Below are 12,226 nucleotides of genomic sequence, written 5' to 3'. Positions count from 1 at the left end.
CTAGCAAACTGACATCAAAGTCTAACTTTATTGAGATCACACAGCATACCATATATAAAAACACAACTTAATATTTCGTATACATAACCACCTTCATGCAACTTTGCAGCAAACAGAGATTACAAGCAAAAACTGCACAAAAATTCAAATTTGCCACTAAAGTGTGGCTCAAACAATCACTTTATGCAAACCAAATGTACTTTCCAAAAAACTGCAACATGTGAGGAGTTCATACATACCACACATGTAAACATTTACAGGGGCGGGTGTTAACAAACACTAAAATCGCAGAAATGTGCCAACCCATTTTGTGCATGCAAATTAAATAGAGCTTTACACAAAAATATTGTTTTCTATCCCGCTATAAAAGTTTTATCAATGCGTCGTTATTACTATTATTTTAGTGTGTAACAGATATCACTAGAGGCGTATTTTACTGTAGACAGCTTAGGTATTGGCAGGACATGGGTTAGGTGAAATTGTAAATTTTTACGTATATACTCCAGTATAAGCCGAGTTTTTCACCACAGTTTATGTGCTAAAAAAGCCCCCCTCAGCTTATACTTGAGTCCAGCAAAATAGTAATGTATTTAATCTCCCATAAAATAGTGAAAAAAAAGAAACTTTAAAAAAAATATATAATAATAAAATAAAAGTTCTAAATCACTTCTTTCCTAGAATACATATAAAAGTAGAAAATTACTGTGAAACACATTCAGACACAGGGATACCTAATGTGTAAGTGCCTGGACTACTGAATATAGGGTATCTGCAGTGCTCCTGTTCCGTCGGGAAGGGGTTAATAGGAGCACTGCAGATACCCTATATTCAGCCAGGCTGAATTCGAAGTAGAGGGGAAAAAAAAAACTCAGTCCTCAAGCTCAGGGAAGGGGCAGACAGACAACCAAAACACCCCCTCCCCTCCCCTTCCCCAGCACCTACTGCACCCAAAAACTCCGACCATTTTAATTTTTTAAATTTTCCAATAGCTGCTGCATTTACCCCCCTCGGCTTATACTCGAGTCAATAAATTTTCCCAGTTTATACTGGGAGTATACTCGAGTATATACGGTAATTCATGACTTTGTGCAAGTGTTTGGTGCAACTTTTTTTTGGGGTACTGCGACCTGGACAATGGTAAAACTCTAGGTCACAGTGCCAATAAACTTCCTGGTTATGCACAGAGGGTATTACATAAGAATACCCCAATAGTAAGGCTCCGGAGGAATTACATTATACCTGTATGTATCAATCAGAGTGCTAAAGTATAGTATGTTTCTGATTGACAGGAGAGGGGATAACAGGGACTCAAATGCTTGCTACCCCACTCCTGAGGTCACATAGAGGTTATGCACAGAGATAAGAATCTCTGTGCAGCCTGCAAGGGTCCTCCTCCCCCTCCCCTTTTGCTACAGTTCACTGATGCTTCCTGAGATGGGGGGTGGACAATTTAGAGTCCTGTATCTCAGGACCTGTTTGGGCTATGAAGATAATTTTAGATTCATTTTAAAGATGAGAATCTCATCTTTAAATAATACCAAGTTCTTCATAATAACCCTTACAGATTTTGACCGAATCGCTGTTAAAAACTCTGTCGGGAATTGAGATCTTCAATGGGATCTCAATCCCAAATAGCGTTTTTAACAATGAATTGCTTCGGAACTGTAAGGGATAACATGAAGACTTTGGTATCATTTTAAAGATGAGATTCTCATCTTTAAAATGAATCTAAAATTATCTTCGTACCCCATATGAGTCCAGAGGTATCGGAATTAGAAGTAAGGATGTAGCAGCTTCGTTCTCGTATGTAGCAGCTACGCGCTTGGCAGAATAAAGGTCAAGTACCACGTCGGAATAGCCTTCCAATACTGTTCAAGTGGCCATTTTCTCATGGCCTGTGGGCATTCGCAGTCTGCTCTGCCCAAGGCCCGAGGCCTTAGAAGTTACAAGCCACCGCCTGAAGAAGAGGAGGCGGTGCTGGAAAGAGTTCTTTCACAGCATTGGGGACTCCCCCAGTGCTGCGAGAGAACTCATTAGCATACCGACAATAATCGGGATTGTAGGCGAACGGCGGCGCGGAGAAAACAACGAAAGGTAGGAGATGAATAGCCTTTCTTAAGGCTATTCCGATGTGGTACTTACAAAAAAATCATGTCTGAGTGAAAGGATCCTTTAAGTCAATGCATCAGAGAGTGTTTCTTAAAGCCGGAAAGTTGCCTTTTGAAATGCCTTTAGGTTTTTGTCATGTCTGTGATCTGCTTTTTTTCCTACAAAATTAAATAATTGAAGAAATTAAACATCCTCAGGGACTGGTGATTCCATAATTTTTGCCAGGAGTTGTACACAGCCAGTATCTGCCCTGTATGGAGAGAGCTCAGCTCCTGAGATCTCTCCATACATCCCCATATTATTTCTTAACCCCTTCCCGATGCTGGGTGTTTTATACAGCAGACACCTGGCACTAATGCCTGCTATCGGTGCCTGCACAGATCAGCTCTATTAGGCTGGTCTTACACGACCGTATTGAATGTACGGTCCGCAAGTTGCCAAGTTGTCAACATAGACTCCGCAGACGTCCGTGTGCTGCCGCACTCGCCCTTATGGCCATTACGGACATGTTGTATACATTGCGGACCACAGTTGCGGCTCGGCCACACCACGGATAAAATATACGGTGGTGTAAGAGGCCACATTGAGTATAATGTGTCTGCAAATGGTCCGCAATTGAAAACCCTCAATTGCGGAGCATTTGCGGACTTACATTACGGCCGTGTAAGACTAGCCTTAGTCTTAAAACAGCAGGGGAAATCAGTATTCAATTAAAAAAAAACAAGTGATCAGATATCCTCAAAGGTCTATTCTGACCTTATGGGGACACAATGTAAAAAAAAAAAATGACTTCATAAATAAATAAATTTAAAAAAAAAGTAGAAAAGTAAAAAAAAATAAAATAAATAAAATAGTCCAATAAAATGCCATTATTAAAGGTTATAGCCCCACCCGACGATACAAAATAAAAATTACCGTAGCAAAGAGGAAAAATCCTATCCTATAAATATTTTAAATCCAATCCTATTAATATTATAAATGTGAAAGTTTGGATGTTTGTTAGTCAATCATACAAAAACGGCTGAACGGATTTGAATTAAATTTGGCACATAGTTTGTAACCTCAATTAAAATATAATGACAAATGACAAGGCTTCACGACTGCTATGAATTTATGTTCACTTACTATATTAAACTGCTCTTGCAGCAACTTATCTCGGGTTCTGATAAAGCCAGCAACACACTCATTATATGGTGTCCCAGCGAGCTGCTGAGATGCCCGAACAATCATGGGCACAGCGCGAGGAACGAGTTCAGTGGCAGGCCAGCTTGACAGCTGCTGAAACGCCGGAGCATGCAGATCATCGACGCCAACAACATGCTCATTATATGGCGTCCCAGCGAGCTGCTGAGATGCCGGAACAATCAAAGGCATGGCGTGAGGAACAAGTTCAGCAGCAGGACAGCTTAAGAGCTGCCGAAACGCCAGAGCAGGCAAACCATTGACGGCAGCAATTTGCTGAAATAGGCAGATCATCAACGCCAACAACACGCAGACGAAGTCGTGGGCAGAGGCTAGTTATTTTGTGAAGTTTTTTTTAGTAGCACTTTGTGTTATTTAATTTTAAAAAAAAGTGATAAACAGACATGATTTTCCCAGATATATATAAAAAAAAATTAAAACACATGCAAAAATTAACATAAAAATACAGCCCTATAAGTCACCGAAAAAAGAAGCAGAAATTAGCTGAATAACACATATCCACTGTCTACAAATAAGTATTTGGACACCCATGCAAATACTTGGGTACGTTACGCCTTCCGCCATTAAATATCGTGTAGGGAACAGCATTGGCATCAGTCGCATGCAAGATGCCACAAAATACAGAGTTGCCCGATTTTGAGAAAGGAGTAATTGTTGGGTACCACAGACCCTTCAGTTACTTCCAGGATGAAGATGACAATATCAGTTGTCATGTAGCGAGGTCTACCATGGCTTCATATAGTGACAATCAGGTTAAGCGACTGGACTGGCCTGCCCAGAGCCCAGACTTGAACCCTAATGGTTGCAGCAGCCATCAAAAATTGGTGAAAGAACTGTCCAAATTCTTATTTGTAGACAGTGTATGATAAAAATGTTGTAAATATGTTGTATGTGCCTTCAAAACTGCACATACAAAATAAACCTAAAATATGTCTGGTCCTGGACCACAAATTGGCCCAGTCCTGAAGTGGTTAAATACTGTGAAACACATACACATTAGGTATCCCTGTGTCCGAAATCCTCCGCTGTACAAATCTATGAAAATATTTTTCCCCTATGGTAAACGCCGTAGCTGGAAAAAAAAAGTCCAAAACTGACACTTTTTCACTGTTTTGCCTCTGATAAAAATTTGAATAATAAGTGAACAAAGCAATAACAAATCCCCAAAATGCTGTAACTGAAAAGTACACCTGGTCTGCAAAAAAAAAGACTCCCCATACACGGAAGTATAAAAACGTTACCGGTGTCAGAGTATGGCGACTTTTAGAAAAAAAACTTGAACATGGTTTTGGATTTAAAGGGGTTAAAATGTAAATCAAACCATATAAATTTGGTATCTCCAGAACATAGAATATAGGTGATGTCATTTTTGGCTGCACAGTGAAGGCCGTAAAAATGAACCCATAAGAAAGTCGCACAAATGCACTTTTTCTTCTAATCCACCCCATTCTGAATTGTTTCCCAGCTTCCCAGTACATTATACAGAATAATAAATGGTAGCATCATGAAGAAAAATTTGTCCTGCAAACATTAAGACCTCATCTGGCTCTGAGAACAGAAAAATGAAAATCTTATGGGGTTTGGAAGTAAAGGGGGGAGTCAAAAATGAAAATTGAAAATGCCCGCGGTGGGAAGGGGTTAATTCCGTTGGGTGAGTATGTTCTGCTGCCTTGAGCTCCAAAATTGGGTCTTGCCTTTAATTTTGCTATTTCTTTTTGGTTCTGTGGCAGTACAGATGGGACCTAGCTAGCTATCTAATGGGGAAAAGATAATCATTTAGAAACCGTATTAAAGGGGTATTCCCATTTACATAGTTATTTTTAAATTTGTAGATAATTAACAGTTAAACATTTTTGCAAATATAAGTCATTAAATATTTTGCAGAGTTTTAAAGAGGACCTTTCATCAGATTGGGCACAGGCAGTTCCATATACTGCTGGAAAGCCGACAGTGTGCTGAATTCAGCTTTCCCGATCTGTGCCCCAGGTAAAGCGCTATCGGTTCCGGTACCATAGCGCTTTACAGTCAGAAGGGCGTTTCTGACACTCAGTCAGGAACGTCCTTCTCCACAGCAGCGCCTATCGCGCTGTAGAGTGTGAGCGGGGAGGAACACTCACACTGTGCAGCGCGATAGGCGTTGCTGTGGAGAAGGACGTTCCTGACTGTCAGAAACGCCCTTCTGACTGTAAAGCGCTACGGTACCGGGACCGATAGCGCTTTCCCCGGGGCACAGATCGGGAAAGCCGATAGTGCGCTGAATTCAGCGCACTGTCGGCCTTCCAGCAGTATATGGAACTGCCTGTGCCCAATCTGATGAAAGGTCCTCTTTAAAGATATTCTCTAAATATCTTGTGGTCACAGTCTTGTGGTCTTGATCGGTTGCCAATGGATACGACCATGAATGCAGGATTTTTCTAGGGTCAGAAAATCAGCTATGATTTCCTTATTGTGGCCGGAATATCTTCTCATACATGTAGTTTCCCTTCCTGATCACCGAGCTACAATAAGAAAATCATTGTTGGGTTTTTGACAAGTCCCAGACCATAGAAAGTTTCTGCATTTGTAGTTGTATCTGTTGGCAACCGATGAAGACAACAGACTGTCACTACTAAGATGGTTAGAGAAAATCTTTAAACCGCTGCAGAATTTTTAATTACCGGTTTCGCCGCGGCGAGCAGAAGACGCTCACGGGCGGACACTTTGTAAACCCATTCAAATGAATGGGTTTGAAAACTGCCTGCTGGTTTCCGTCTCCTGTTCAGTTTCTTGGGCAGGAAACCGAAACCTGCAAAGTGGAGACCGGGCGCAGGTGTGAACCCGCCCTTAGATGCTTGAATATTTTCAGCCCCAGAGGTTATTGTGAAGCGTGTACAATTACTAATCTGTAGGCTTCAAAAATGGTGGATGATTGAGCATAAAATACTGTGTGGGTGGAGACCCTACTGTGGAGCATAAAATACAGTGTGTGGGGAGGGACACCCTACTGTGGACCATAAAATACTGTTTGGGTGGGGCCATAATCATTAACATAAAAAGCACTTGAAAAAGTTGACTCAATATAATATGTGTTTCACATTTTCAATTGAATTACTGAAATATAATTTTTTGATATTTAAATTTATCGAGATGCACTTGTATGTCTTGAATACGTTCAAATGGATAAGGTGTCATGGCAATGAGAACAATAGTTAAATCCCAGACAGATACAGGATGTCTAACCTCCAGCCTCAAGTTCCTAGTAGTTTTGAAGAATCTTGCTACTAAGGGATAATTAGACCATACTTTACTGTATACCTTATTTACTGTCCACCAATCTTAAAGTATCTAAAAGAAAATCTGAAGAAAAATTTGTAGCAAGCTTAAGTGAATAAATCTGTTTCATTAGTGCTTCCTTTGGAATACCATCTTGAATATCTCTTCCCACCTGGCCTAACCATAATGTGAGAGCCCTGGACACAGAAACGGCTGCTATGTTGAATTTGGATAAAGCTGCTACACATGCTTTTCTCAGAAAAATATCTGTTCTGTTATCCATTGGCTCTTTGAGACTATATGAATGATCTGCTGAAAAAATTACTTTCGACCCTCACATTTCCCAGGATCTAATCTATACACATTTTTTAATCCTAGAACCAAGATTTCATCTTTTAGGTGGAAATTTTAATTCTATCTCCATATCCATAATGGATTTAAAGGGGTTGGCCACTTCCAGACTAATTTTGACAAACAAATGTACAATAAAAAGATATAAAATTTTCCATTATACTTTCTGTATCAATTCCTCACGGTTTTCTAGATTTCGTCTTGCTGTCATTCATTCTGTTACTTCTAGAGGATAAAAGTCTGACCATGGTCATGTGATTTATGTTCCATGGTCATGTGATGAGTACACAGGTGCACAGCTGATTACCAGGCCGCTGTCTGAATATTGTGCTGTGACTGTAATGAGTGGCACCTGTGTAATCATCACATGACCATGGACCGTAAATCACATGACCATGGTCAGAGTTTTATCCTCTAGAAGTAACAGAATGAATGGCAGCAAGCCGAAATCTAGAAAACTGTGAGGAAATGATACAAAAAGTATATTGGAAAATTGTATATCTTTTTTTTGTACATTTGTTTGTCAATATTGTTCTGAAAGCGGCCGACCCCTTTAAAGACTGAATTCCCAGGAAGGACTGTAGCCTTTCTTTTGGTGAAATAAAACAAACTCTCCCTGTCCAGAGAGAAAGGGGCAGCCTGTTCCTCTTTATTATTATTATTATTATTATTATTATTATTATTATTATTATTATTTATTGTTATCAAAATTTTCTTTTTTAAACAAATAATTATCCTCAGAAATTGGCATGTCTGAAGATCCCTCTAAGATAGTTTGAATGACTCAGCAAATTCCAGGATGAATATTTTTTTTCTTGCTAGGCATATATGATTTGAAGTAAGAAAATAATATATATATATATATATATATATATATATATATGTATATATATCGTATATCGTCCTATAAGACGCACTGGACTATAAGACGCACCTAGGTTTTAGAGGAGGAAAATAGGGAAAAGAAATTTTGAAGCAAAAACTGGTAAAATATTTAATATATGGGAGTTATAGTTTTGCAACAGCTGCAAGGCCACATTGACAGGTGACCCTGCAGCTGTACGGGGATGCATAGAGTGTTTTTTTTTGCGGGTCCAGAAGTACTTTTTAGTTATACCATTTTGGGGAATATCTATTGCTTAGATCACCTTTTATTGAAAAAAAACCCGGTGGTTTATGATATATGATTTTCTACTTTTATATATATATATATATATATATATATATATATATATATATATATATATATATATATTCTAGGGACAGGAGGTGATTTAGAACTTTTATTTATTTCATATTTTATTATATATTTTTAAAGCTTTTTTTTTTTTTTTTTTTAATAGACATTCTGTCTATTAGTATTACGGCTGGTCATAGACCCAGCCGCAATACTAATATATAGCAGTGACAGGCCTGGGAGCCTCATTAGGCTCCCGGCTGTCACCCGAACAGGTCGGCTCCTGCGATATCGCCGCGCAGGAGCCGGCCTGCAACTTTACAGGTACGGGGCCGGTGGGGACCGGCCCCGGGGGGGAAGGGGCCGCTGATACTGACCCGGCATCCGCTGTACTAGAGAGGCGGATGCCAGGGAGGGATAGACGCCGGGGCCTGAGACATCGCTGCCCTGCCCTGCATGAAGCCAGCGGCGGGGGGGACGGAGGAGCGGAATAGCATCACTCCTCCTGCTGCTGGCTTCATGCAGGGCAGGGCAGCGATGTCGCAGGCCCCGGCACCTGTAATGGCATCTATCACTTGCCGGCTTCCGCCTCTCTATTACAGCGGATGCCAGGCGCCACATTCGGCCTATAAGACGCACCCTTCTTTTCCCCCCAAATTTGGGGGAAAAAAAGTGCGTCTTATAGTCCGAAAAATACGGTATATATATAACACTGGGGAACAGCAATTTCGCTGTCTTAAATCTATACTTGTTTTCAATTAACTTTTGGCCTCTGGCTCCAAAAATAACCGCAGTTTTTGTCTATCACGTCAACTTTTTAAGCTACAGGATATCTTCAAAAGTCATACAAATTTTGCATGTAAAGGAAAATAAAGTGAAAACTTACCAAATATACTGTTTACAAAGAATAATTTTATTCATACAAAGGCTATAATAGTTACTGCAAGTTAAATTGTGTTCATACAAATAGTTTTTTATCGAACAGTAATTACGTATTGAGGTACAAATTTTCGCTTATAAGTTGTAGAGAAAAAAAACTTGACATGGTAGAGGCAAACTAAGTACAGTTTTGAAACCAGCATGCCTATAAAACAGCTCAAAAGCAAACTAATCAGAAATTGTGTTAAATTGTTCCCCAGTATAATTTAAAACTTTTGAAAAAGGGAAAATATCTGAAAATGCCCATGGCATGATCAAGATCAAAATTTGTTCCCTTTGGCTAAAAAAAAAAAAAAAAAAGTCCACAAAATAGCAAGAACATTATTTTTACTGTGCCTGTAAAAATGTAGTGCTCCCTTTGAAAGTAGCTCTTCCAGCCACTTCACTGGGCAGGTAGCTGCCACTGGTGATTTTCACTTGCATATACTAACAAATTCTGTAATACTATTTACAGACTAATATTTTAGATCTTTCCCCAGTGAAGATATCTGAAGTACAGCACTCGTCGATCAGCTACTTATGCTCTGTCCTATGGGTAGAGGATTTATAATCTTCGTGGCTTAACCCATGTAACTCACCAGTATTTTATTTGGGCTGTGTCAAAGAAACATACAACCTCTGTGCTAAACAAATGTTGCCCTTGGTTAAAGTTGAATTTTAGGACTCCAGTGTTGTGGTCACATAATGTTATGCACTATGGTTTGCTTATATATTGTGAGGAATCGCTCAGGTAGATACTTTATAGCAGTGCAGGAAACGGGGACACGGAGACTGGATCATACTCCATTGGTATTTATTCACTTGCAAATGCATAAACAGTTTCCATTACAAGGGCACAAACAAAAGTAAAGCCTTCTCGGCTGAGAACTACCTACTAAAAAAAATGTTCCATGTCTATGCAAGAGCCTTGCTTCCAGACTCCTGCTCTGGTTATTCAAATGGTTGACACACAGTTACCTTGTTTGCATGTACAGACAACACAAGTCAGTTTCCTCAATGTAGTGCCACACTTCCTAGTTCTGACACACTGCCTATATCAGATCTTAATTAGTCACCTGACCTACCTGCTGTGGGTTTATACCACACACCCTTTAACTGCCTGGCTGGAAGATACTTGTTCTCCCAAAACACACCCTTCACTTTCTCACAATATGAACTAAAAAAGTACCCAATGTACTCTTAAATCATATCCATAGAGCTTCCTTTTCACTTCGAACATACTTTTTTCCTTAAGCAACTGTCAGTAAACTGAATGCAAGGTGGGTACTTACTTATTTCTAAAATATATTTTTTCTATTTCTTTTGTTATTTAGAAAATTTCTACATATGAAGGATTAAAAAGAGAATTTTAAAGATGAGCTTAACATCTTGGTTTTTGGTGAGCATTGGAGGGACACGGCATAGACTACCAAGGGAAATGATTTTTGTTGGAAGAGATGACTGTGAGCTTATGTTACAGGTAAGTTTCAACCATATTTTTGCCTAAAGCAGCCATATATAAACTGTTGGTTTCTGTAAAGCAAGGCCCCTAAATTAACTATATAATAATGTCACTTTATTGGTATTTTTTCTTTTATTAAGATAAGATAATTCTTTAATAGTCCCACCATGGGTAAATTCAGTGTGTTACAGAAGCATGGATAATACTGTAATATATTACAATAAAAGAACACATACAAGCTCAGAATAGCAGATAGGAGTCATAGCAACTAAAAAGAAAAAGAGAGACTTCAGGATCATTTAGTTCTTTGTACGGAGTGATTTTCACTTAGCGTGATGTTGATTATACAACCTGACTGTCTATGGTAGGAAGCACCTCAGATAGCGCTCCTTCTCACACTTGGGGTGAAGCAGTCGGTCACTGACAGTAGTGCCCAGTGTTATCACAGTCTCAGTCAAGGGATGGGAATTATACGCTAACATGGAACTCACCACGGACTGTCCTTCTATAACACACCACCTGTACTGGGTCCGGGGGGCTCCCCAGGACAGAGCTGGCCCTTCTAATCAGCCTATCAAGTCTATTTCTGTCGCTGGCTGGTATGCTACTCCCCCAGCAGGCCACTCTGAAGAAAATAGCTGATGTTACCACAGAGTTGAATAAGGCCCTAAGCCTCTTGAGCAGATAGAGCCTGCTGTGACTCTTTCTGTGCAGTGCATTCAGGTGATCAGTCCAGTCCAGCTTATTAGTGAGAGCACCCAGGTACTTATAGGTCTTGACTATCTCAATGCCTGTCCCCTAGATGTCCACCGGATTTGGAGCACTTCTCCTCTTACTAAAGTCCACCAACATCTCCTTGGTCTTCTCAGCATTAATCCTGAGGTGGTTCTGCTGGCAACATTCCACAAAACCCCAGTTTAAGTCTCTGTACTCCCTGTCGTCTCCGTCTGTGATGAGGCCTACTGTTGCAGAGTCATCGGAGTACTTTTGCACCTAAAGTGTACAGTGTGAAGAGGAAAGGGGCAAGAACTGTACCTTGTGGTGCCTCTGTACTACAGATCACAGTGTCAGACACACTGCCACAGCTCTCACATATTGAAGTTGGTTTGTTGAGGTAGTCTAGGATCCAGTTGGAGAGGTGATGGTCCACTCCAACAAGGTCCAGCTTGTCTCTCCGTAGCCCTGGCTGAATGATGTTAAAAGCACTGTAGAAATCAAATAACATTATTCTCACAGTGTTCCTTGGTTTCTCCAGGTGAGAAAGAGCTCTGTGAAGAATGCCTGGCCAATAGGCAAAGTGGAGGGGGTCCAGGGAAGGGGAATAGGGAAAACTGTTAAAAAAAAAAATAAATAAAATAAATAAATGGACCTAGATCCTCCCCCTCCATATGTGCCAGTAGTGCTCTCTCAGTGCAATCTAGGCATGTTTAACCCCTTAACAACCTTGGACGTACTATTACGTCTTGGGCACCTGGTACGTGATGCACCAGAGCATAACACTATCTGAGCGGGCAACATCGGAGGTGGGTGTTAGCTGTTACTGACAGCTAACACCCTTTTCCATAACCTCCCGTCGGAGCTTTTAATCCTTTGGATGCTATGTTCAAACATGACCGCGGCATCTAAGGGGTTCCACCATGTTGCTGGTACTGCCGGAAGCCCCCTGTGGCGAGATTGGGGGGGTGCTGGTATCTGTAATCTGCAGCCCGGCCAGTGACCCCAGACTGCTACAAGCCCCGTTACCTGATTGATCC

The 12,226-nt window shown here is 40.4% G+C and overlaps 1 protein-coding gene across 3 annotated transcripts in view; it reads left to right on the top strand.

Annotated features, from left to right (window-relative positions):
- Positions 1-12,226, top strand: part of CEP170 (centrosomal protein 170) — a 180,733-nt gene that overhangs the window by 17,407 nt on the left and 151,100 nt on the right. For all 3 annotated transcript variants that reach the window (XM_075267759.1, XM_075267758.1, XM_075267757.1), the window contains exon 2: positions 10,345-10,490. In XM_075267759.1, coding sequence (XP_075123860.1) covers positions 10,386-10,490 — 105 coding nt within the window. In that variant the 5' untranslated portion in view covers positions 10,345-10,385. The remainder of the gene's footprint in view (positions 1-10,344; positions 10,491-12,226) is intronic.

The sequence above is a fragment of the Leptodactylus fuscus genome, chromosome 3, assembly GCF_031893055.1.
Source record: "Leptodactylus fuscus isolate aLepFus1 chromosome 3, aLepFus1.hap2, whole genome shotgun sequence".
NCBI classification, from domain to species: Eukaryota; Metazoa; Chordata; class Amphibia; order Anura; family Leptodactylidae; genus Leptodactylus; species Leptodactylus fuscus.
Note: the sequence above shows the minus strand (reverse complement) of the source record. Positions and strands in the feature narration are given on the sequence as shown.